Source organism: Miscanthus floridulus, unplaced genomic scaffold (genome assembly GCF_019320115.1).
Source record: "Miscanthus floridulus cultivar M001 unplaced genomic scaffold, ASM1932011v1 fs_304_1_2, whole genome shotgun sequence".
In the NCBI taxonomy this organism is placed as follows: Eukaryota; Viridiplantae; Streptophyta; class Magnoliopsida; order Poales; family Poaceae; genus Miscanthus; species Miscanthus floridulus.
Window position 1 is genome coordinate 35,096 of NW_027096548.1, and position 23,863 is coordinate 58,958.

General features: G+C 43.0%; 1 protein-coding gene across 1 annotated transcript; it reads left to right on the forward strand.

Moving 5' to 3' along the window:
- The first annotated feature begins 15,375 nt into the window (after positions 1 to 15,375).
- On the forward strand, positions 15,376 to 17,165 carry LOC136531212 (uncharacterized). The gene is made up of 3 exons (XM_066523897.1): positions 15,376 to 16,411; positions 16,520 to 16,638; positions 16,725 to 17,165. The coding sequence occupies exons 1-3, from the start codon at positions 15,376 to 15,378 to the stop codon at positions 17,163 to 17,165; spliced, it is 1,596 nt and encodes a 531-aa protein (XP_066379994.1).
- Positions 17,166 to 23,863: the final 6,698 nt, after the last annotated feature.

The window sequence follows — 23,863 nt, forward strand, 5'->3', positions numbered from 1 at the left end:
TCGAGGACGACTTTAATTCAAGAAAGGGAGGATGATGAGGACATCACTACTTCATCGCATACAAGTCAAGTAGAGGAGGAAGTCCAGCATGGGCGTCCAATTCATCTTTTTTATGGTGGAAGCCTAGTCCAACTCAAGTTTGAGTCCGGTTCAGGCTCTAGAACCAGTCTGCCTTAAACTGGTCACCCAAGACGCATCTGGACTCCGTTTTCGACGATCCATATATGGTTGAAAAGCTCATTTGATAAGGAAGCCAATTCAAGTGGTTTCACGTCAAAAGACCTTCGAAATCAACGGGAATCGTCGAAACAAGTCAGCATCCAGAATCTGCCAGGGTGTTGCGACACCGTCTTTTGGTCCGTTGGACCGTGTATCGTGTTTGGGCTCATTAGGGGGCGCGTCCAGGGGGTGACGCCCAAGACTCTATAAATAGCAGTCGTCGCTCTCCTTAGAGTTTAAGTTTTGTTTAGTTCTTGATTTCCTCGTGAAACAGACATCGTTTTGCTGCAACTATCGCCGCCAAGGCCACTTGCTGTGAACCAGGGCCCCAGTTCTTGATCTTGTTCGCCTGTGGCGATTAGTCCTTTCGAATAAAGACTTGAAGTCCTTGATTTCATAAGCCTCATATTTATTTGTAATTTCAGATTGCGTTCATCATGTTCTTGCTTGTGTTCTCGATTCGCTTGCAGGAAAGCCTTCTCGGCGAGGTCAATCGCGTTCGTATGGTTCATAACCAACGGAGCAGTGGTGTAACGGTTGCGGGGGTCCGAATCAATCTTGGTTCGAAGCCTAGATCGTGAACGTCGAGTCTCCACCAATCGACGCTATCATACATTTCGGAAGATCGGGCCTAGTCTACATCACAAGGTCCCTTGTCGCCAGCGCATGGTTGTGCCCATCGATAAAGTCCTTCACAAACCACCACCATGTTTCCTGGTCACGTGCAATGACCAATTTGGCTTCACATCCAACCCGACTGATGTTCAGTGGCCTCCTCTTCTTAGTTTCCTTGGCCATGTACTTCTCTTCATGGAAACCTTGCCGATTGCACACAAACTTCCTAAGGATTATCTCAGTTTTGGCATCGTCCCACTCCACATAGCTTTTCCTCACACTAAACCCTTTATCAAATGCATATTTGTTATAAAACTCGAAGCCTTCGTCTTCGCTAGCAAACAATTTCCTTACAATTTCCTCGTAGTCCAGTATAGACTCGGCACTAAAATCGGCCATCTCTTCCTGTACATAGTTCAAAAAATATTAGAAGAGCAACAAACAAAAATTTGAACAGCACCAAACAAAAATTCCAAACTAAAAATTGGGGTTCGCTTCGGAAAAAAAGGAAAACAATCTGCTTCAGACCTTGTAATGCTAAATTATTGAGTACTGAGTCCCATGTTTGAGTAGGCTTGTAGAGTACTAAAACTACAAAGAACTCTATCAGTAATGTGGTTAGATGGAGTACGCTAAAGGAAAAAACACACAAGGTCAAAGCTATCGGCTGCTATATTATTATTTTCATATACAACATTTCGATCTTACAGGGCATAGAAGACTAAAGAGACTGGACAGCTAACCAAAGAGATATCAATAATTATCAGTTAATCTTACATGATCTAGGGAATAGGTAGTGGATGCCAACAGAAATCAAATCGGGAATGTAGCAGTACCTTTGCTTCAGCAGGGATAGGGAGGGGATGCTGGTCGCAGGACGCCGGGAGATGCGCCGCACAGAGGGAGGCAGCCGACTTGAAAATCAAAATCTAGATTCATGATTTCACGAGACATGGACTGCAAGAAGAATCATCGTAACTTAAGCTAAGGTTCTAACTAAATGCATATCGAAAATACACAGGTGTGCCTTGCCAAGAGGAAAAAAAGACTATAGATTTGGAGAAAACATATGAGCAATAAGCCTCTGAGCCCGCAATATAGTGCATTCCAAAACGCATGTATCCATAGATAAATACAAATTAAGGTGTTTTTTCTCAAATTATGGTTTCATTTCTAATAAACTCTTGCCGAACCTAGGCATTGACACATATAGAATGCAATATAAATTTTAGAAGTCACAAGGGAGATGCGCCGCACAGAGGGGGCCACCGCGCCAGGCGCCTCCGGCCAAGCGCGGGCGCGGCAGCGGCAGGGGTGGCCCGTGTGTGGCTGGGCGGCGAGCGCGGGCGGCCGGGGGGGCGGCCCGGCGGCGGGTGCTGGCGGCCGATGGGGTGGAATCGTGGCAGGCGCTGCCTGCCGGGCGGGCGGACCGGCGGCGGCGGGGTTTTTTGCGGCCTGCGCTCGGTCTCCCTCTCCCAGTCGCGACTCGCGAGGATGGAGTCGGCGCGGCGACAGAAGGAAGCGCTGAGGGTAGGTCTATTGGGCTGGGCTAACGGTGATCGGCCCATGACGTCTAATTCCAGAAGGGCACACCCTCAACTGCTAAAATACCGACTGCAATATATTTCTCATTTAATTACTTAAAAAATAGGGAGGTATCACGGTACTTTCCCAACCATGGTAAAACATCTATTGTTTTAAAAATCCGTACAAGATGCTGTGATACGGAAGGACTCCTCCATAACTTTTTCACATAATTAAATGCATGCCTCAGTGAAAAGAAAAGGTCTATTTTTGGCAACAGAACTAGAGCGGGAGTTTTTTTATTTATTTCGGCCATTAAACTCCAAAGCCAGACAACTGTAGCTCTCGAACTCGAACAATTGAGACCAAGCATTCTATGTATATATTTGATACCAACAGTAAAATTACTTATACTCCCTATTTCCTTGAATAAATAGATTCCTATAGTTATCTTAAGTCAAACTTTTTAAATTTTAACCGAATTTCTAGGAAACCCTATAAAGATTTATGACATCAAATTAGTATCATTAGATATACCATAGAATAAATTTTCATAATGTGCTCATTTTATGTCATAGATGTTGTTACCCTTTCCTATAAAGTTAGTCAAACATAAAATATTTTGACTTGCACGGATTATAGAAATTGATATATTTAGGGACAGAGGGAGTATTAGAAACTTACCAATTACTACCTTCGTCCTGAAATATAGTGCATTGTGACTTTTAAAATTTATATTGCATTCTATATGTGTCAATGCCTAGGTTCGGCAAGAGTTTATTAGAAAGGAAACCATAATTTGAGAAGAAACACCTTAATTTGTATTTATCTATGGATACATGCGTCATTTGAGGATTTCCTTAAGTTGTCTTAAATTTTTTGGAATGCACTATATTGCGGGCTCAGAGGCTTATTGCTCATATGTTTTCTCCAAATCTATAGTCTTTTTTTCCTCTTGGCATGGCACACCTGTGTATTTTCGATATGTATTTAGTTAGAACCTTAGCTTAAGTTACGATGATTCTTCTTGCAGTCCATGTCTCGTGAAATCATGAATCTAGATTTTGATTTTCAAGTTTTGATCTTATAACTTGCTATAACATTTTTATCCCCACAGGTTAAGTTGAAACTTTTGTCCTTATTGTACTCCCTGGATTTTTTACTCCCTGCCTTTCTTTAGATACATATCTTCTACTACACACATAGATATACAACATGTCTAGATACATATTAAAAGCTATGTATATAGAAAAGTTAGAACGACTTATAATTTGGAACCGAGAGATTATTTTATTAATGACTATAGTCATTAAAACCCACACCATTCTTAAGTACTATAGTGACATAATTAGTCATTAAAACCCACACTACATCGCTCGTAGTAGACCTTGCAATGAGATCTAGGATTGGAGTGGTGCTATTATTAATTTGAACCATCCTTAGCACTATTTAGTATTTACTCCAAAGGAATCTCAATGGTCAAGATGGTCATAACCACTTTTGTTTTGCACTAACCTCCCTTACTTTTCAAGATGTTGACTTTTCTTATAATGACTTTATATGTACTACTGCTATATTAAAAAAAACTGTGCTTACTATTACATTAATGTCGACAAAAGATGCTCGGTAGTCCACCGAGGGGTATCCTGCGATGGTAGATTTGTCGGTGGGGGTGCGTGTAATCAGGAACCGGATGGTGACACAAGACGCAGAGACAGCGATTTAGACAGGTTCGGGGCGTCTGATCGACGTAATACCCTACGTCCTGTGTCTCTGGTATATTGCATTGAGATGTAGTAGATAGATCTGTCCGCTAGGGGACCCCTACCTCTCCTTATATACTCTGGAAGGGGTAGGGTTACAAGTAAAGTATCATATTTGGTACTATACAATAGCTTGCGGTGCACGCCGAGCAGCGCGGTGCGCGCTTTGATCTTGTGGGTCGGGCCACCTCTGATGGTGCGGCCCATGTCTTGTCTTGTAGATACCGAGGGCCATACCCCCACAGCTAGTCCCCGAGCCTGCCAGTAGGTGACGTAGTCACGTGGTGCCAGGGTCAGAAAGTAGAAGACTAGCCGAGCAGGCAGCCAGTCCCCGGGCATAGCCTCGAGATGAGAACAAACACATTCACCGCAAGGTGAAGTGTGCCCACTTAGTCCCCGAGCCTACTGAAAGATGAAGAATGAATCTTGTAGCAGGGGCAAAGAAAAAGAAGTCTGAAAGCTTGGCGACGTCGTCCGACATGCACGTATCAAGACCCCAGACGTGCTGCCCAAGATCAGCACCTTGATCCGAATAGCATGGAGCAGCTTGATAGCACACCGACGAGACATAGCAAGATCCGAGCAGCAAGGGAGTCCCCAGCGTCGCTGGTGATGACCGAGCACCGAGGAGCGAGGAGTCCTCGGCGTCGCTGGCGATGTCCGAGCACCGAGGAGCGAGGAGTCCCCGACGTCGTCGGCGATGACCGAGCACCGAGGAGTCCCCGGCGTAGGTGGCGATGTCCGAGCACCGTGAAGTCCTCGGCGAAGCTGGCGATGTCCGAGCACCGAGGAGCGACGAGTCCTCGGCGTCACTAGCGATGACCGAGCACCGAGGAGTCCCCGGCGTAGGCGGCGATGTCCGAGCACCGAGGAGTCCCGGCAAAGCTGGCGATGTCCGAGCACCGAGGAGTCCTCGGCATAGGCGGCGAGGTCCGAGCACCAAGGAGTGAGGAGTCCCCGCGTCGCTGACGATGACCGAGCACCGAGGAGCGAGGAGTCCCCGGTGTCGCTGGGGATGTCCGAGCATCGAGGAGCGAGGAGTCCCCGACGTCGCTGACGATGACGGAGCACAAAGGAGCGAGGAGTTCCCGGCGTCGCTGGTGATGACCGAGCACCGAGGAGCAAGGAGTCCTCGGCGTCGCTGGCGATGTTCGAGCACCGAGGCGCAAGGAGTCCCCGGCGTCGCTGGCGATGGCCGAGCACCGAGGAGTCCCCGGCGTAAGCGGCGATGTCCGAGCACCGAGGAGCGAGGAGTCCTCGGCGTCGCCGGCGATGACCGAGCACTAAGGAGTCCCCGGCGTAGCGGTGATGTCCGAGCACCGGCGTAGCTGGCAACATCCGTGTGGTGAAGTGTGCCCACTTAGTCCTCGAGCATGAAGAGTCCGAGCGTCGAGGAGTAATCGGCGTAGCTGGCGATGAAGCACGAGCGACGAACAGTCTGGTCATTTGGTCGATGGTGAAGTGAGCATTGACTAGAAACGATCGGCGAATAGTCCGATCAACTGGTCGGCGACGAAGTCCATGAACCTAGCGGTCCGACCAGTTGATCGATGGAGAAATCTGAGCACCATGTGATCAGATCATCTGGACGATGATCCTGCAAAACAAATATGTAGAACAGGTAGTACATGATGTACAAATAAATGAACTCCGGAGAAAAATCAGCAATGGTGATGAAACGACGTATGCAGTTCGGCGATCAGTTGGCGTGAAGATATATTTATATTTAATATAAACCGCCCAAACAGTTAGTGTGTAGCTGAGTCTTCAGCTCTAGCTAGCCCGTTAACCATAACGCGGAGCGCGGAGCTCATGCACGTGTAGGAGGAACATGCGTGACCAAGGAGCCACTGTCGACCACCCATAACGTAGAGCGCGGAGCCCGTAGCACGTGTAGGGAGGAGCCAGAGACAGGGCTGTCTCTGGAGGCGTCCGAGCATCAACATGACTGTTCGGAGTTCAAAAAATCGTTTGGAGAGCAAATATGGAGAAAATGGTTTGGAGAAACATTATGGCGATATACGGAGATTGGAGAATATTTAGAAGAATATTAAAGCGTGACTTAGCTTTGGACAGAGCATCTGATCGGCGGCGTATGGCGTTGTCTGGTCGGCGTTGACAAAGTTGAGCTTAGATCGGGATGGTCGTGGTGTAATCGGCGAGACGTAATATTCAAGTAGATGAACGGAGTTCGGACGGCTGGTTGTCTGGGCGGCTCACTTCGTGTTGGAGTCAGTTCATAAGCAGTAGATGCGTATATGCATATCACACCCCTACCTGGCGCGTCAACTGTTGACAAAAGATGCTCGACAGTCCACCAAGGGATATCCCGTGATGGTAGATTTGTCGGTGGGGGTGCGCGTAATCAGGAACCGGATGGTGACACGAGACGCAGAGACAGCGATTTAGACAGGTTCGGCCCGTCTGATCGACGTAATACCCTACGTCCTGTGTCTTTGGTGTATTGTATTGAGATGTAGTAGATAGATTTGTCCGCTAGGGGACCCCTGCCTCTTCTTATATACTCTGGAGGGGTAGGGTTACAAGTAAAGTATCATATTTGGTACTATATAATAACTTGCGGTGCACGTCGAGCAGCACCGCACACGCCTTGATCTTGTGGACCGGGCCACCTCTGATGGTGCGGCCCATATCTTGTCTTGTAGATACCGGGGGCTATACCCCCACAATTAATGATATAGATATGTCAAACATTTTCGTAAAAATGTATGAAATTGTCTAAAGTAATATAGATTGTGTATAATTTTAAATAATTTGTTAGTGTCATTAGTATATGAGTTCTAGAACATTACGCTTCATAATTGCTAAAATATACTCCGTAACATACACATGGTGGCCCAGGTCCTCCCGTTCATGCTCCTCCTGCGGAGTACACCTTGGTTGAGCCCATCTCTAGTTGAGTCTCTTTCCCAGGTGAGCTCTTCTCCGGCCTAGATCCCCTCCAAGCTCCTCTCGCTGACCTCAACCAAAGGCCAAGCAAGGTTCGATGCTCTACCCCAACTTTCTTCTTCATACACATGATGAATATAATATTTATCCTAGAATTGTTACGAACACTCCTACAAATATAATTTTGCCAGATAGGGGCCAGACATTAACAGAGGCGGACACATCTAGCGACGGCCTCCGTAAATGGTCACCGGGGCTCCAGGAAAATACCTGTCTTTGAAAATCATTTACAGAAGCGGACGTCCTAAGACGACCGTCTCTAAAAATTATCAATTAACAGAGGCAGTCATCTTAGGACGTCTTCCTCCGTAAATCTATTTTCAGAGGCGGATATCTTAGGATATCTTAAGATGCCAGTCTCTGAAAATTGCTATTAACAAAGGGGGCCATTCTAAGCGTCAGTGGCCATAAATCGATTTATAGAGCGGATGTCTTAAGATGCTCGTCTCTATAAATAGTTGTAACAAAAAACAACTCATAACTTTCCATATGAACTCACATGAATATAAACTTTATATCAAACTTGTAGCTCTGAACGCGATTTACAACTTTGAGTTGAAAAGTTTTTGATTTGTAACTATTTAGAGTTCACAGATTTTGTTATTTGAAATTTAATTTTTTCAAACAAGCTCGTATGTTAACATGATCTATACAAAAGTTGTAGGTATTAATACAATCTACATCTTTGTAGTTGAAAAAGTTTTTGATTTGAAGTCGTTTAGGGTCCTAAATGTGTGTCGTAAGTTCATCAATTTTGAAATCAAATTTAGAATCCTTAAACGTCCTTGAATATATGTTCACATGGTTAATACCGAAGTTGTAGTAGCCGATTTGATCTACATGTTTGCTGTTGATAAGTTTTAAATTTGAAGTTTTTAGGTCTCAAATATTTGTTTAAAATTCATATATTTTGAGATTCAAATTTTTGAAATTTTCAAACAATCTCGGATAGAGACACAGCATATACCATAATGCTTGACAAGATTTAAAACTTTGCAGTTAAAATTTTTTTATTTGAATTCATTTAGTAGCTAAAATATACAATACAAGATTATGAAATATTTATATAAAATGACAGAATCCTATATATGCTCACATGCTCACAAGTGATCGTGTGGGTCTTAGTTGTAGTGTGGTGTTAGTCCTGAGTGTGTAAGCACCAAAATTTGTCCTGAGTGTGGTGTTAGTTGTATGTGCTTCCTCTTCTTGAGCTTATTTTGTTGGCTTGCATCCTCACAGCGTAGGTAACCAGGAGTCATCAATCAATTTCTTTCATGCACGGATTCCAGTACGTAGGTATCCAGGTCTCTCTTTCCTTTAATCTTCCAGCTCTTCTCGATTTTCCTTTATCTTCACGTGGGGAGCTCCTGGATGCCATGCCTCTCCTAAATATATTAAAGAATATTTCCTAGCCAGCTCACAAATATCTTTTAATTAGGGGATTTTCTTGTTTTTATACCATCAGGTGATTCCTTCAGTTTCAGGGTAAGCTTACCAAATTTGTGTGTTAACAGAGTGATTGGTCGCAAGTTTGAGGCTAGAGTAACACCAGCTTTTTTGGTTTTTTGGATTTTCTAGAAACCATTAACGGAGGCGGCCTGCTAATGAGATTAAAGGAGGCAGGACGGGTTAAGGTGCCCGTCTCCAGAAAGTTGATTAGCAGAGGCGTTTTGCTAATGGAGGTCTTTCTTGCCTCCGTTAATCGGTTTCAGTAGCAGTCACCTGTTAACGGAAGGCATTTTGTCAAAGGCATTTTTTTAAAGTGCCTTAATTTCTTGTTGTATAAAGGCATTTATCTCAAATGGCCTCCGAAAGCATATTTCTGAAGGCCAAATTAAAAAACGTCTTAATTACATGTAACAATTAGAGCCGTTTTGCCAAAAATACCTTAGTTACCTGCAATATTTTGAGGCGTTTTTCTAAGGACATGTTTGGTTCACATCTCCTAAAATTTAGTCACCTAAACCTGTTTCTAAAGTTTAGTTACTTCTGTTTGGTTTGGACTAAAAGAGGCATTTTTAGTCCTATTTAGTCATGGTGTTTGGATCTAAAGTAACTAAAAGATGAGGCAGCCTAACTAAAAGGTGGGTTTTAATCCCATTTAGCAATACTTGGGTGACTAGTTAGCTAATGCACTTTTTAGTCCTATTTAATCATAGTTTTTGAATAAAAGTGACTAAATAAGACTGGTTTGGGTGGTGACGAGTGAACTAAGCACCCCTGAGACGCCTTTTCTGTCGTAATTCTGTTTGGACTCGTAGAGACGTTTTACTGCTCCTACCGCAAAATCGGCGCCCCCTCCGCGCTCCACGGTCTCACGGAACTCTGGCATGCGGACGCGTGGCCTATGTTTTTTAATCTCCTCCACGCCCGCCCCTCTCCCGCTCGCCAACCTCGCCGCCGCCCGCCCCTCCCCCGCCCTGGCCTCCCTCGCCCCTCCCCAACGCGCCCCCGCCCCTCCCCCGCTCACCTCCCCCACGCCGCCTGCTCCTCCCCCGCCCAGATTCGAAGTGCATGCGCCCGATGGAGGTGGATCTAGCTGCGGCGAGGAGGAAGAAGGTGCACCCGACGAGGGCGACAACGGAGGCAGGCTAGATTGGGAGCTTGAGGGCAGTACAAGGCATGATGGTCATCAGAAGGTCGGAGGCCCCTTGCTACTTCTCTACCAGCAGGCACGCTGATCCATGACCAAGTCTCCATTCCTTCCTATGAACGTCTGCATCCTTAATCTGTTTGTAGGAGCATGGTTTTGTTCAGAGACTGATCTAGTCTTGTATTCCTGTTTGTACACATACCTAGGGTTCCTGTTCGGTGTGGCTTGTTTGTATCTTAATCTCGTAGGAAAGGTATTCGATGGAATGCCTCTTTCAGCTTTGAGTTGCATTCAGTTTCTGTCGAATTGATGTCAAAGTCGATGGGAAAATTTGATGCTCGTCTTGCTTGTTAGTTTCACAACACAACTGGATTTTTATTTTTTTAGTCTTGGCGCATGTCAGTTTACATGTTAAAGTCCAAATAATACAAAGAACAAAATTAGTAGTGAGGTTGCCATTTACACTGTAATTTATTGCATAATGGAGAAAGGACTACTGCTGTTCTCAAGCACCTCTTTCCTTTGCCAATTTTTTCACTTAATGTTGATTGAAAATCAATTTTGTTATTGTAGGTATTTTTGGTGAATGAGTTTGTGATCCGCAACGGCAACTAAGAGGTATCCACAATTCCCATGGTATAGATGTTTTATGAACTGTGATTACATTATATGGATTTTCGGTCTCTTTTACCAGAGTTAGCCAATGGGATAAATGAATGCTTGGTAGGGTTTATATAACTAATTCAGGGTTCCTTTTTATGTAGTTCTGATGTGAGTCAATCTGGCTGATATCATTTCACAGCTCAATAACGCCAGTTGATGTGAGTCAATCCGCCAAGTACCATTCCATTTTGCAAAATATTTGGAACTGCATATTGGAAGTTGCTTGTTTGGCCTCTGCTGTCGGTCTAGTAGTCAAATTGCGAAACTAAAACTATGTGCAGATTTTCCTAACTGCATGCTTTACTATAAGGACAATATAAGTAAAGAGTAGTGTGATGTTTGCGGTACCTCGCGCTATGAGGAAGGACATGATAGAGTCCCACATAAAGTATTGCGGTACCTTCCCATCAAAGATAGGCTACAAAGATTATATGCACATGAAACAACCGCAAAGTTGATGCAGTCTCACAAGCGGTCCACATCAAATAAGATGCAGCCTTCCCATGTGATGGGGAAGCATGGCAACAGTTTGATGAAGACTTTCCTAATTTTGTTTCTGATTCTAGAAATGTCTGCCTTGCTGTGGCTACAAATGGCTTTACACCCTTCAGTATAAATGCAGCTCCTTATTCTTGCTGGCCAGTTTTTGTGACTCCATTGAATCTTCCTCCCGGCATTATCATGAAGTCAGAGTACATCCTGGAAAGAAACTTAACATACTTATGCAACCTTTAGTTGATGAACTACTGAACTTATGGGAAGGGGTTGAAACTTGGGATGCCTCACTCAAGCAAAACTTTAAAATGCAGGCATCTTATTTGTGGTCAATCCATGATTTTCCTGCTTATGGTAACTTTTCTGGATGGAGCACCCATGGTAGGCTTGCATGCCCAGTATGCTTGTGTGACACTAAAGCATTCCGATTCCGTAATGGTCACAAGGTATGCTGGTTTGATTGCCATAGGCGCTTCTTACCTATAGACCATGTATTCAGATCTGATGCTAATGGATTTAGAAAGGGCACAGTCATGCATGATGAGCCTCCAAGGCACTTAACGGGGGAGGAAATCTTAGCCCAAATGAACATGTTGGTGGATGACACACAAAACTATGGCAAATTGCACAATTGGACCCATATTAGTTGTTTTTGGCAACTTCCATACTTCCGTAAGTTATTGCTGCGCCACAACATTGACTTAATGCATAATGGAAAGAACTTAGGGGAAGCTATATGGAATACATGCTTTGACATATTAGATAAGACTAAAGATAATGCTAAGGCTCGACAGGATGTAGCTGAAATTTGCCACCGTCCCTCACAACATTTGAGGCTAAAGTCAAATGGCCAATGGGACAGGCCTCGGGCCTGATTTTGCATTGATAGGAATGACAAACCACCAATCCTTCAATGGTTCCAAGAACTCAAGTTTCCTGATGGCTATGCAGCCAACATTAGAAGAGGGGTCAACTTGACTTCAAGGAAGATTTTGGGTCTAAAGAGCCACGATTACCACATCTTCATGGAACGCTTGCTCCTGTTGCTTTTTAAGGGTTCCTTCCAGAAAGTTTATGGTTGTGTTTGGCTAAGCTTAGCTTTTTCTATAGGCAGCTTTGTGCCAAAGAATTGAACAAGGACAACATTCGCTCACTAGAACAACTAGTAGTTCTTTGCAAAATGGAGAAGATATTTCCACCAAGTTTCTTCAATCCAATGCAGCACCTAATTATTCATCTTCCTTACGAGGCTCGGCTAGGTCCTGTCCAAGCCCGTTGGAACTATCCATTTGAGAGGTAACAGCAAAACAGAAAAATATATAGGGCTTTCTTTTATAATTCTTTCTCCAGTTCTGTTTCTTTCCTATAGGAAAATCCAACAACTTAAGAGCATGATGTCAATGTCTATGATGCCAAATATCTAATGGTTTTCGTAGTAGGGTAACCAGTTATGGGGGCTATGATGTCAATGGCTATAGGTTTCGATCAAAAGAGCATGAGAGAGCTAAATCAGGCTTAGCTACGGTTAATAGTTGTAGCACCCTAAAATTTGCAATATTTTAAAATAGGAGAATTTGATTTATTATGCATTTTTGTGGGCATTTCAATTTAGGAAACTAATAAAGTTTTATCAAATTAAAATCAAATATAAGGTTACCTACATGTATGTGCATTCATGCTGCTGCATATTGTTTTTGTATTGTGTGGTTTGAAAATTAAACTTCAAATTGATTTTAATTTGCATTTCAAAATTGGTTTGGAAATTAGAAAAAAGGGGAAATGATTTTGTTTCTCTCTCCCTATTCGGCCTGTTGGCCTAGGTTCTGCGCCCGCGGCCAGTTCCTGCCTTCCAGCGTCGGCCCGCTCCTTCCCTTCCGCGTCGGCCCAGCAGCAGCGCCGGTCCGGCTTCGCAGCCTAGTCCAGCCACGATCGCGTTCGCCCTCCTCTAGCTGACAGTCGGGTCCCACGCGTTAGGCGCACCGTCTTCCTCCGCACCGTGTCCGCCTCAGGCACGACTGCACCGCCGCCTCCGACTCTGTTGCGACCACGTTTTCCCCTCCATATCTTGTGCCCCAAACCGCCCCCACCACATAAATACCTAGCCCCGTGCCGCCGCCTCCGTCCCAAGCTCCAGCGCCGCAGCCACCCTCGCTGAGATGCCGAGTCACCGCCTAGCCCTAGCCGCTGCCATTGCCGTCCACCTCGCCGAGCGCCGCGCTTCCCTCTATTGCTTCACACCGAGGTAAACTATCTAGCCGAGTTCGCTGTCGTCTCCTCTAGCTTCTCGTGCTCTTGCTTTGTTCAATGGTGGTCCGTAGACCGAGTTCGCCGAGCACCGCTTACCTCCGGCCATGGCGCCACCGTGAACCTCGCCGTCGGCCAGCTAGCTCTCTCTCTCTTTTCCTTCCGTTTGATCATAGCCGTCCAATCTAGATCAGACGATCCCAAATAGAAGATACTCCTTCACTGGCGTTTTTACAAAAAGGCCATTATAATTAATTGGATCTTAACCCGTAGTCTCTGTCTTTTTCTAAAGAGCCCTTGGGATTTTGAATAACTTAACCTGCAGTCCACAGCATCTTTCCAGAGTACGTTTTCTTTTTTAGAAAGCGTAGTTTCTTTGGTTTAGATCCAGAATACGTTTCCATCTATTTACAGTTTTGCCACTAGTTTCTATAGGCTATAACTTTCACGTTTTAGCTCCGATTTGATCCGTTCAACTTGCATTAGGTTCGTAATTTCATAATCTACGTGTTCATACTACTGTTAAGTATCTTTTTAACTTTTAAAATCGAGGTTAGCTTTAATTTATTATTTTACAAAAGGCAATGTTTTGAAAAATGTCATTAAACGTCGTTTAATCATGTTTAAACGCTGAACGTTGGCCCAGCGTTGCGTTTAGGGGGTAAACATTGAATTAAACGTTGTGCATGATTAGGCGCTTGTTTAATCGTGTGGCAGAGATTAATCGCGCGTAGTCAGTCAAAAAACACGTCTAGGCGGTGGAAAACGCGTTGCTCGCGAGCGGGGAAGCGTCCGGCACGCGAGCGGGAAGAGGGAGGGAATCGCGCATGCGTGCGGGAAATAAGCATGGGAGGGCGTGGGAAACACCAGGTGGGCCCGACGTGGGAGCACAAATCGGCCGCAGAAACGAAGTTGGGATTTGTCGCACTCCAGTTCTGCCTCCGCCTACCTCCTACCTCCTGCCGCCTGCCTCCCTCCTCCCACCTGGTCCCTCCTCACCGTCGTTGGTAGGGCCATAGGGGTCGTTGCTAGGGCTCCCCTTCTCCTTCATGGGCATAGAGGTCATAGGTGCAAGGGCCATCGGTAACAGAGGACGGTCCAGGCACAGCCCCTCAACTACAACAGAGGGCAGGCCGCCGGCGTAGGATAGGAGTCGACAATAGCAACACAGAGGCCGGTGTAGCCCCTCACTCATTCTCTCCAGGTGCTCCCTCGGTCTCACCCAAATCCCCATCTTCCCATGCTCTGTTCTTTTGATTTCTGTATGTCAATCAATGAAATTGATCTGTTAGTCTTGGTCCTTATTATGCTACTCTTGTTCCTGTTAAGATTGAATGTGTACTGCTCCTTAGTCCTTGATGTGTTGATCTGTTACTCTACGTCCTTATTATTCTACTCTTGTTCTTAGATTGGGATTAGGATGTCGGCTTCCAAAGCAGCAGTTGCTGCTGGTGCTGCAGCAGTGGCTCCAGAAGCTGTCGATATTGCCAACCACCTAAAGAGGAAATCATCTGATATAGGCTAGGAGTGGGGGCGTCTCTGTGATCCCAATGACAAGAACAAAGTCAAGTGTCTTCTTTGTGGCCATGAGAGTGCAGGCATTAATCGCCTTAAGCAACATCTTGCTCATAGGGGCACTTCTATTGCGAAGTGCCAAAAAGTTCCTAATGATGTTAAGCAAAAGTGCATTCAGAATCTTGATGAAATATCAAATAAGAAGAAAGGGAAGCAACAACGTGATAAAGAGCTTAGGGAGAATGTGCAACTTGCAACAGGTGAAGAGGAAGTGACAGAAGTTGAGTCACTTGCTAGAAGCTCAAGTACACCTCACAAGCTAGGACCCATGGATAGATTTACTCGTCCCATTGATCCCAAGTTAAGCAGTGCTGAAGCTAAGAGGCAACAGAACATAAGTGAAGCACTTTGGAAAAAAAGAACTCACCAAGTGCAACAATATGTTGCTAAATGGGTATATACACATGGTATGTTCTGTACTTAAGTAATTTACCATTCCTTATTGCTGTAGCCTTCTTATTTATTCGAATCCATGCATTATTAGTTGCTGCAATTATAATTTTCTACACCATTCTATTTTGCAGCTATTCCATTTAATGCTTGTGATAATGATGAGTTCAAAGAAATGGTTGAAGCTATTGGTCAATTTGGTCCTGGTTTCCAACCTCCAACTCAGCATGATTATCGGGTAGATTGTTGGATGAGGAGTATGCAAGAACGAAGAGCTTGCTTCAAGACCGTGAAGATGAGAAGGTTAAGAATGGCTGCTCCATCATGACTGATGCATGGATAGATATGAAGAGAAGAAGTATTATGAACCTGTGCACAAATACTAGTGAGAGCACAACATTTATCAAGTCTGTGGAGATGTTAGATGTGTCACACACTAGTGAAGTTATTTATGAGCTCATTGACAAGGCAATTGAGGATGTAGGTGCTGAAAATGTAGTGCAAGTTGTGACAGATAATGCCTCTAACAACATGGGAGCAAAGGCATTGCTGCACCTCAAGAGGCCAAACATATTTTGGACTTCTTGTGCAACTCATACCATCAATCTGATGCTGCAAGGTATTGGCAACCTTGCAAAATTCAAGAAGACAATTGATCTAGCAAAATCATTCACTATCTTTGTCTATGGTCACCACCGGACCCTGGCATGTTTGAGGTCCTTCACCTTGAAGAGAGAAATCATAAGGCCAGGGGTAACCAAATTTGCTACAGCCTATCTTACACTGCAAAGTATGATGGAAAAGAAGGATTGTCTAAGGAAGATGGTGGTTGACTCAAAGTGGTATGACTTACCTGAAGCGAAGACCAAAAAGGGCAAGGATGCTACAGCCACAGTGTTGAACATACAATTTTGGAGAAATGTGGCCCTTTGTTTGAAGGTCTTTGAGCCCTTGGTGAAAGTTCTACGTTTGGTTGATGGGGATGTGAAGCCATCTATGGGTTTTGTGTATGGACAACTTCTCAAGGCAAAGAAGGAGATCAAGGAGGCATTTGGAAATGTGGAAAGGAACTACAAAGAAGTGATGGCTATTGTTGACAAGAAGATGAAAGATAGGCTTGATTCTCCATTACATGTGGCTGCATATATGCTGAATCCTTGCTACAGTTACAACAATCCAGCAATCTTCAATGATTCAACAGTAGTGGAAAAATTCATGGAGTGTGTGGAGACCTTTTACTGTATAGATGATGACAAGGGATATAGGGCTATTAATGTGGACTTAGAACAGTTCCAGAAGAGACTAGGAAACTTCTCAAAGAAGCTGGCAAGGAGCTGTGAATGCTTCGAGTTCAACCCGGGTAAGCTTTTGCATCATTTTTGTCCAAATTTGTACTGCAATTAATTCTATACAAAATTTTCTGCAATCAAAACAGCACATGTTTGAGACATTTGACTTCATTTTTTAGCATCTTGGTGGAGGCTTTATGGAGGTGGAGCACCAGATTTGCAATATATGGCTATTAGAATCCTCTCACTGACTTCTAGCTCATCTGGATGTGAAAGGAATTGGAGCATATTTGAACAGGTTAGTTTGTAGTCTCCACTAGTTGCTCTCTATTCCCAATTTAATGTACATGTGCTGATGTTGGAATTGTATTTTATAATGTACAGCGTCATACAAAGAGAAGGAATAGGCTGACAACAGAGCGCCTCAACTCTCTGGTATTCATCCAATTCAATAATAAATTGATGTCCAAGAAGGAGAAGATTAAAAGAAAGAGTAACTATGAAGTGCTCCTAAGTAGTGATGCTTCTGAAGCTCAAAGATTTTTCTATGAGGGAGGGGATGATCATGCATTGGTTGTCTTCAGGGATGAGGAAGATGAGCTAGAACAAATGCCAGAGACAGGGATACCATGGAGTGTCCTTGGAGATGCAATGGGAACTAATGAACAGCTTCAACCTCGAAGGAGTGCAAGAGTGGCTAGAGAGGTGGATGAAGAAGAGTGGGAATCTGATCCTGAAGATCCTGACTATCAAGATGATGACATTGCCTATGAGGATGATGAGGATGAAGAAGCAATTCTAAATTGCAATGCATTTGCGGAGTGAGGACTGAGGAGATTGCACGATGGCAGCAACAACAGTAGGCTGCCAAGTTATCTAAATATTAATATCTACTTATCTACTTATCTTTAATTTGTGTGTGGACCATAAGACCATTATTGTGTGTTGTACTGTACTATACTGCCTACTACTATCTTTAATTTGTAAGCTGTGACTGTTGTGTGTATATTTTCATGTGATATTTTGCCTTGTGCTGCTGCCCGCTGCCCTGTTGTTTGGAAGCTTGGATGTACAAGGAGTCATGTACAATATTGACCAGAATTGATGCCTTGTGCTGCTGCCCTATTGTTTGCTAGATCAATTTTGCCTTGTGTTGCTACCCTCATAGATGAGTTTTTATTCTTTACCTATTATTTAAATTTTTTGTTTCAAGATTATTAAATTGTCTCTCATTGATTGTTAGCTGCTGTTCAATGCAAGAAACCAAGGAGGAAAGGAACTCATGTCGAAAACAAGTGTGCAACAAGAGGTATGATCACTGTTATTACTTCAAGTTGTGTTATTAGTACTGACTTTGCTCTCAGTATCACAAAAATTATAAAAAAAACAAAAACGTTTAATCACGTTTAATCTTGTTTAAACTTCCTAAACTCTAAACTTTAGGCTAGCGCACGCCCAACGCACAACATTTTTCAAAACATTGACAAAAGGAAATCTTGTTTAATTCATAACTTATCCGTTTTAACTCCGATTTGAGTGATTATCGCGTCTGCGTGTTCGTAGCATTGCGTAGAATAGTTTTAAAACCTTTTTAACTTCTATTTCTACTGTTTGGTGTATTGTTCTAATTAGCTTATATTTGTTTGCTATGCATGTATGTATGGATGCATGTGTGGTGTTGTTTGATTTCGAGTAGACGGTGAGTTTTGTGTTGGTGATCTAGAGCAACTCTTTGAAGATCAAGACCAGCAGTGATACATTGAATTATGACAAGTATAATATGAGGCTCCTTGTTACCTATTCACTTTAATGCAATCTCAATTCATATGCATATGTTAATGAACCGCTTGGAGTCTATTTACCTTGATATTGATTATTTTGTCCTTGATTTACCTATGGGTTTTGCATGAGGGTAGTATGCTCAGTTTGCTCCAACCAATAATGATTAAAGAATACAATTAAAGATATATGCCACATGGTATTAAAAGATGCTTTTTAGCAACATGGAACCAAGGGGGCTGGAGCATTGAGCCTTTTCTTATGGTGCTCTAGTTTCTCTCCATAAGGACTCATCTTTAAGTGACAACCTAGGACTTACAGTACAACTATGAGGACCACATGGCTCTGGTCTTAGTCCAGTACCATGCTCTTTCTAGTTTCTAGCAGTTTACCAAAAGGGCAAGAGGGGCATACCAGGCTAGGTATGGGCCTCATCCCCAGGGTGTGTACTATGTTGCGTGTATTAGTGCCACTTTTGGAGATTACTCCATAACACTTGGGAGATGAAATCCTTAGCGGCTGCTCCTTATTAGAATGACTGGGGAAAAGCTTCGAAGTGTACCCTGCCTGCTCACCTTAGAAGTGTTTTATGAGTAATTAACCCAGGCATATGGGCAACACGGCTCATGGTGAAAGTGTACAACCTCTACAGAGTGTAAAACTGATATATCAGCCGTGCTCACGAACATGAGCGGCCTAGACCTTTACTGAATAGTTGGTTACTCGGATGATTTGGGTTATGATTAAAATTGTTGATATCTCTAATTATTCATATTTGGGAGCCTAAGCATGACTTAGCAACTTATGATTAATAATAAAATATGACCAACTAAAAGTGCTTACCGTAGTTCAGCTAGGTCAAGCCTTTTGAGTCTGCATCCCCTCATGTTATGCTTGCTAAGCGATAGTAGCTTACGCTTGTTTTATTTCAATACTTTGGCAAAATCCCGGATGGGTACCAGATGGAGGTTCTTCAGTGGAGTTTTCCAAGAGGTGTTAGACTTGTGATCAACTAGTTGATTCCTGTGGTGTTGGAGGCTTCGCTAGAAGAATAGAGTTATAGTATATACTATAAAGTAAAACTATATTTTTTGTAACAAATATTTATGCGCTATGTAACAAAGGCATTGTCTTTGATATTACCCATTCATTTGTAACTATATGTGTGAATTGAATTCATGGGCACACATATGTTGTGTATCTAGTTTTGTTCTTAAAACCAGATGCTACAAAGTCGTATCAGAGCTATGTCGATTGTAGGACGCAAGCATAGTTAGAAAATGGTTGTTTTAAGGTTCAGAATTTGCTATGAAATCCTTGGTCTATAAACCTTGCTATTTTCTCCAATACTATATTCTTGTCTTTGTTGTTCATCTCCTCCTTGTTGCTATAAATTTTGTCCCTATCTTCACCCTTGCTTTGAATTGCTTTTAGGGATATCACTTACCACATTTTTGCGCAAAATGAAGGTGAAGCTGAAGAGTTTAGAGCCCTTGACACAACAAGAATGATAGTAACGTAAGTAGAGTCATTGAGTCCAAATGCTTGAATGGTGAACCTTTAATGTTTGAATGGTTGTCTTGATGTTCATGCTTGATTTGGATCTTTGTAATGATTGCAATGATTTTGTGGGTTATACTCACAATTTTATTTAGTTTACATGACAAGGCATAAGGACTAGTGAGTAGATAGTTGGGTTAGTTTTTCTCATCCCTGCGTGTGCTGTTAGTGTCCATTGGGTTATATCTTCAAAGGTAGATGCACAAAAGTCGTGAAAGTTTTATGAATGAAAGAAGACTTATGTATCTTTCATATGCCACTAGAATCACCTTCATATCTATTATGGGTTGGGAGTTATGACCTCTGCAAGTTGAAGTTTCTGCACTGTCTAGGAGTCTAAACAGTTTCGATTGTGCCCTATTTTCGATTAACTTAACCTCAGAATCTGGCAAGATGGTCTATATGAAAGTAGTAGGAAATTTCATAAGCTTTCTAGCCAAATAAAGAATGTTTTCATATGATTTCTAGAACTTGAGATATGGTTGTCCTTCTGAATGGCTACTAGTAGTTCTCGTCCAAAAAAATTCAGATTGATTATTTCATCATGTGAGCTACTTCTGGATCATGGATTACAACCAATAATTGTGCTAAATGTTGCAAACAGATGGTTTCTACCAGGAGAAGTGCTTCATGTGATGCTAGAAGGAATGCCCCTAATGCTAATCCATCGCCACCAAATCCTTCAACTATAGAGCAATTTATGATGACATAGACTCAATTGTTATAGATCTATGTTCAGAATGTATGCATCAACCCAAATCAAGCATTACTAAGGGACAAGCGTGGTGAATTTATGAAGGGATATCCGCCGACATTCTCTCATGCAAGCAACCCACTAGAAGCTGATGACTGGCTTAGAGCTATGGCGTGACAACTTAACATAGCTTAGTGTAACGACCATTAGAAAGTGCTTTATGCTTCTGGTCAACTTCAAGGAGCAGCTTCAGACTGGTGGGAATTATTTTAGATTGAGAAAGATGTAGATCAGATTTGTTGGGAAGATTTTAAGACTGCTTTGAGATCTTATCATGTTCTAGAAGATTTGGTGGAGATCAAGGAGGAGTTCCTCAACTTGAAACAAAGTTTCATGACAGTGTGTGAGTATCGTAACAAATTCACTCAACTGTCATGTTATGCTCCAGGAGAGGTGGTCAATGATGTCAAAAAAACAAAAACGCTTCTTGAAAGGATTGAATGAAGAACTTCAACTGCAGTTGATGACTATTGTGTATCCTGACTTCCAAACTTTGGTGAATAGGGCCATTTTGATTGAGAACAAGCGTCAGGAAATAGAAGAGAAGAAAAGGAGAATTCAAAGCCAATCTGTAGGTAGCAACACACGCCCCCGCTATACTCTCCAGCAAGAATTTCAGCAAAGGTACCAGAAACCAGCTAGTCAGTGGGATTTTTATCCTCCTCTATAACTCCCTCAATACCAGCAAGAGCAGCAGCATGTGAACCAGAGTCCACCCTAGGAACCCCTCATCAACTCTCCAATGAAGGATAGTGTGTCCAACACCCCCTCTTCAGGCAAGAAGTGCTAACGCTGCGGTGAGCCCGGTCATTATGCGAGTCAGTGCCCAAAGAAGCCAAACATGCCACAATCCCACAACAGAATCCATAAACAACGGACTCATGTGTAAGGCAGAGTCAATTATGTGACGATAGAATCTACGCAAGAAGCCCTAGATGTTGTGTTTGGCATGTGTCTAGTCAACTCTAGCCCTGCATTAGTTTTGCTTGATTCTAGAGCTTCACATTCCTTCATTGCACATCATTTTGTTAAGGAGCACCATATACCAAAATGTCCTATGAAGAAACAGATGTTAGTTGACTCACCTTGTAGGGATATGCAAGCTACTCTGATGTGTCCCAGTGTAAGAGTTGAAATAAGGGGGGTAGAGTTTTTGGCAAATCCGATTGTGCTGAAGGCTTCAAGCATAGATGTAATTCTTGGAATGGATTGGCTAAATCCATGAAAGGCTATTATCCAATGTGAGAATGGTACAGTACACTTGACATCCATGTTTGGAGAAGAAGTTGTATGCAAGGCAACTACAACAGCAAGAAAGGTGTGCAGTGTCAATCAGATGGAAGGTGCAACCATGGATAAGACCAAGGTTGTTAATGAGTTTCTAGATGTTTTTCCTGATGAATTGCCGGGTATGCCGCCAGACCGTGATATTGAGTTTATTATTGAGCTTTTGCCTAGAACTACACCTATAGCCAAGAGACCATATCGGATGGGAGTCAATGAGCTAGAACTTAAGAAACAGTTAAAGAAGCTACAGGATAAAGGTTTCATACGCCCTAGTTCTTCACCATGGGGAGCCCTAGTTATATTTGTTGAGAAGAAAAATGGTACGCAAAAGATGTGTGTGGATTATCGCTCTCTCAATGAGGTAACCATCAAGAACAAGAATCTTTTGCCTAGAGTTGATGATCTGTTTGATCAATTACGAGGTGCTTGTGTGTTCTCCAAGATTGATCTTTGCTCTGGTTATCATCAGTTGAGGATTCATTCATCAGACATTCCCAAGACTGCCTTTACTACTCGGTATGGATTATATGAGTACATGGTTATGTCTTTTGGATTAACTAATGCCCCTAAATACTTCATGTATATGATGAATAAGGTGTTTATGGAATATCTCGCCAAGTTTGCTATGGTCTTCATTGATGATATTCTAGTCTTGTCCAAAACAAAAGCAGAACGTGAAGAGCATCTGAGATTAGTCCTACAGAAACTTAGAGAACATTAATTGTATGCTAAGTTAAGCAAGTGCAAGTTCTGGCTGAAGGAAGTCTCTTTTCTTGGGCATGTTATCTCTAATGGTGGAGTAGCTATGGATCCCAAGAAGGTTAGTGATGTATCGAATTGGAATCCGCCTCAAGATGTAAGTGAAGTCCGGAGTTTCCTAGGAATGGCCGGATATTATTGGAGGTTCATTGAAGGTTTTTCTAAGATTGCTAAGCCTATGACATCTCTACTTGAGAAGAATGCTAAGTTTGTATGGACTAAGCAATGCCAAGCTAGTTTTGAAGAGTTGAAGAAAAGGTTGACTACAGCTCCGGTGCTGGTATTTCTAGATCTAAACAAGTGTTTCTCCATCTACTATGATGCATCTCGACTTGGTCTGGGGTGTGTTCTTATGCAAGGAGGATGAGTAGTGGCTTATGCATCTAGGCAACTAAGGAAGCATGAACTAAATTATCCGACTCATGATTTAGAGTTAGCAGCTGTGGTTCATTCATTGAAGATTTAGAGACATTATCTTGTTGGACATAAGTGTGACATTTATACAGATCACAAGAGTTTGAAGTACATTTTCACTCAGTCAGATTTGAACTTGAGGCAACGTCATTGGTTAGAGCTAATCAAGAACTATGATTTGGAGGTACACTATCACCTGACAAGGCAAATGTTGTAGCTGATGCTTTAAGTCGAAGGAGCTATGTTAATGCAGCTCTAGTGACACAGTTATCTAAGGAGTTATGTGCTGAATTCGAGCATCTTAATTTGGGAATAGTTGCTAATACAATGGAATTGGAAGTGGAACCTACACTTGAACAAGAGATCCACAAGGGTCAGTTGGAAGATGAGAAAATCAAGGAGATAACAGAGCTTATCACAATTGGCAAAGCACCGGGTTTTTGATTGGATGATCAGGGAACAGTGATGAGGACATCACTCCTTCAGATGCACTCACTGATCCTCCAGTCATTATGCAAGGTCCAATGACCCGAGCTCGAAGGCGGCAACTTAATTTAGAGGTAAGCTCATTCTTAAGTGATCCTTTTCATACTTTTGAGAATAGATTGCTACCTAATAATGTTATATTAATTAGGAACATTAGAGAGGGTCCTGAGGAACTTAGAGGAAGAGGTGGATGCAATGATGACCAGCAAGGACGTCCAACAGAAACCGGAGGCCCGGTCCAACATGATTTCGAGTCTGCCTCGGCCTCCAGGACCAGTCTGCATTAAATTGGTCACCCTGGACGCATCAGGACTCCGTTTTTGTTGATCCACATATGGTTGGAAAGCTAATTTGATAAGAAAGCCAATCCAAGTGGTCTCACATCAAAACCTCTTCGGAATCCACAGGAATTATCGAAACAAGTCAGCATCCATAATCTGTCTAGGTGCTGCGTCACCGTATCTGGTCCAATGGGCCGTGTATC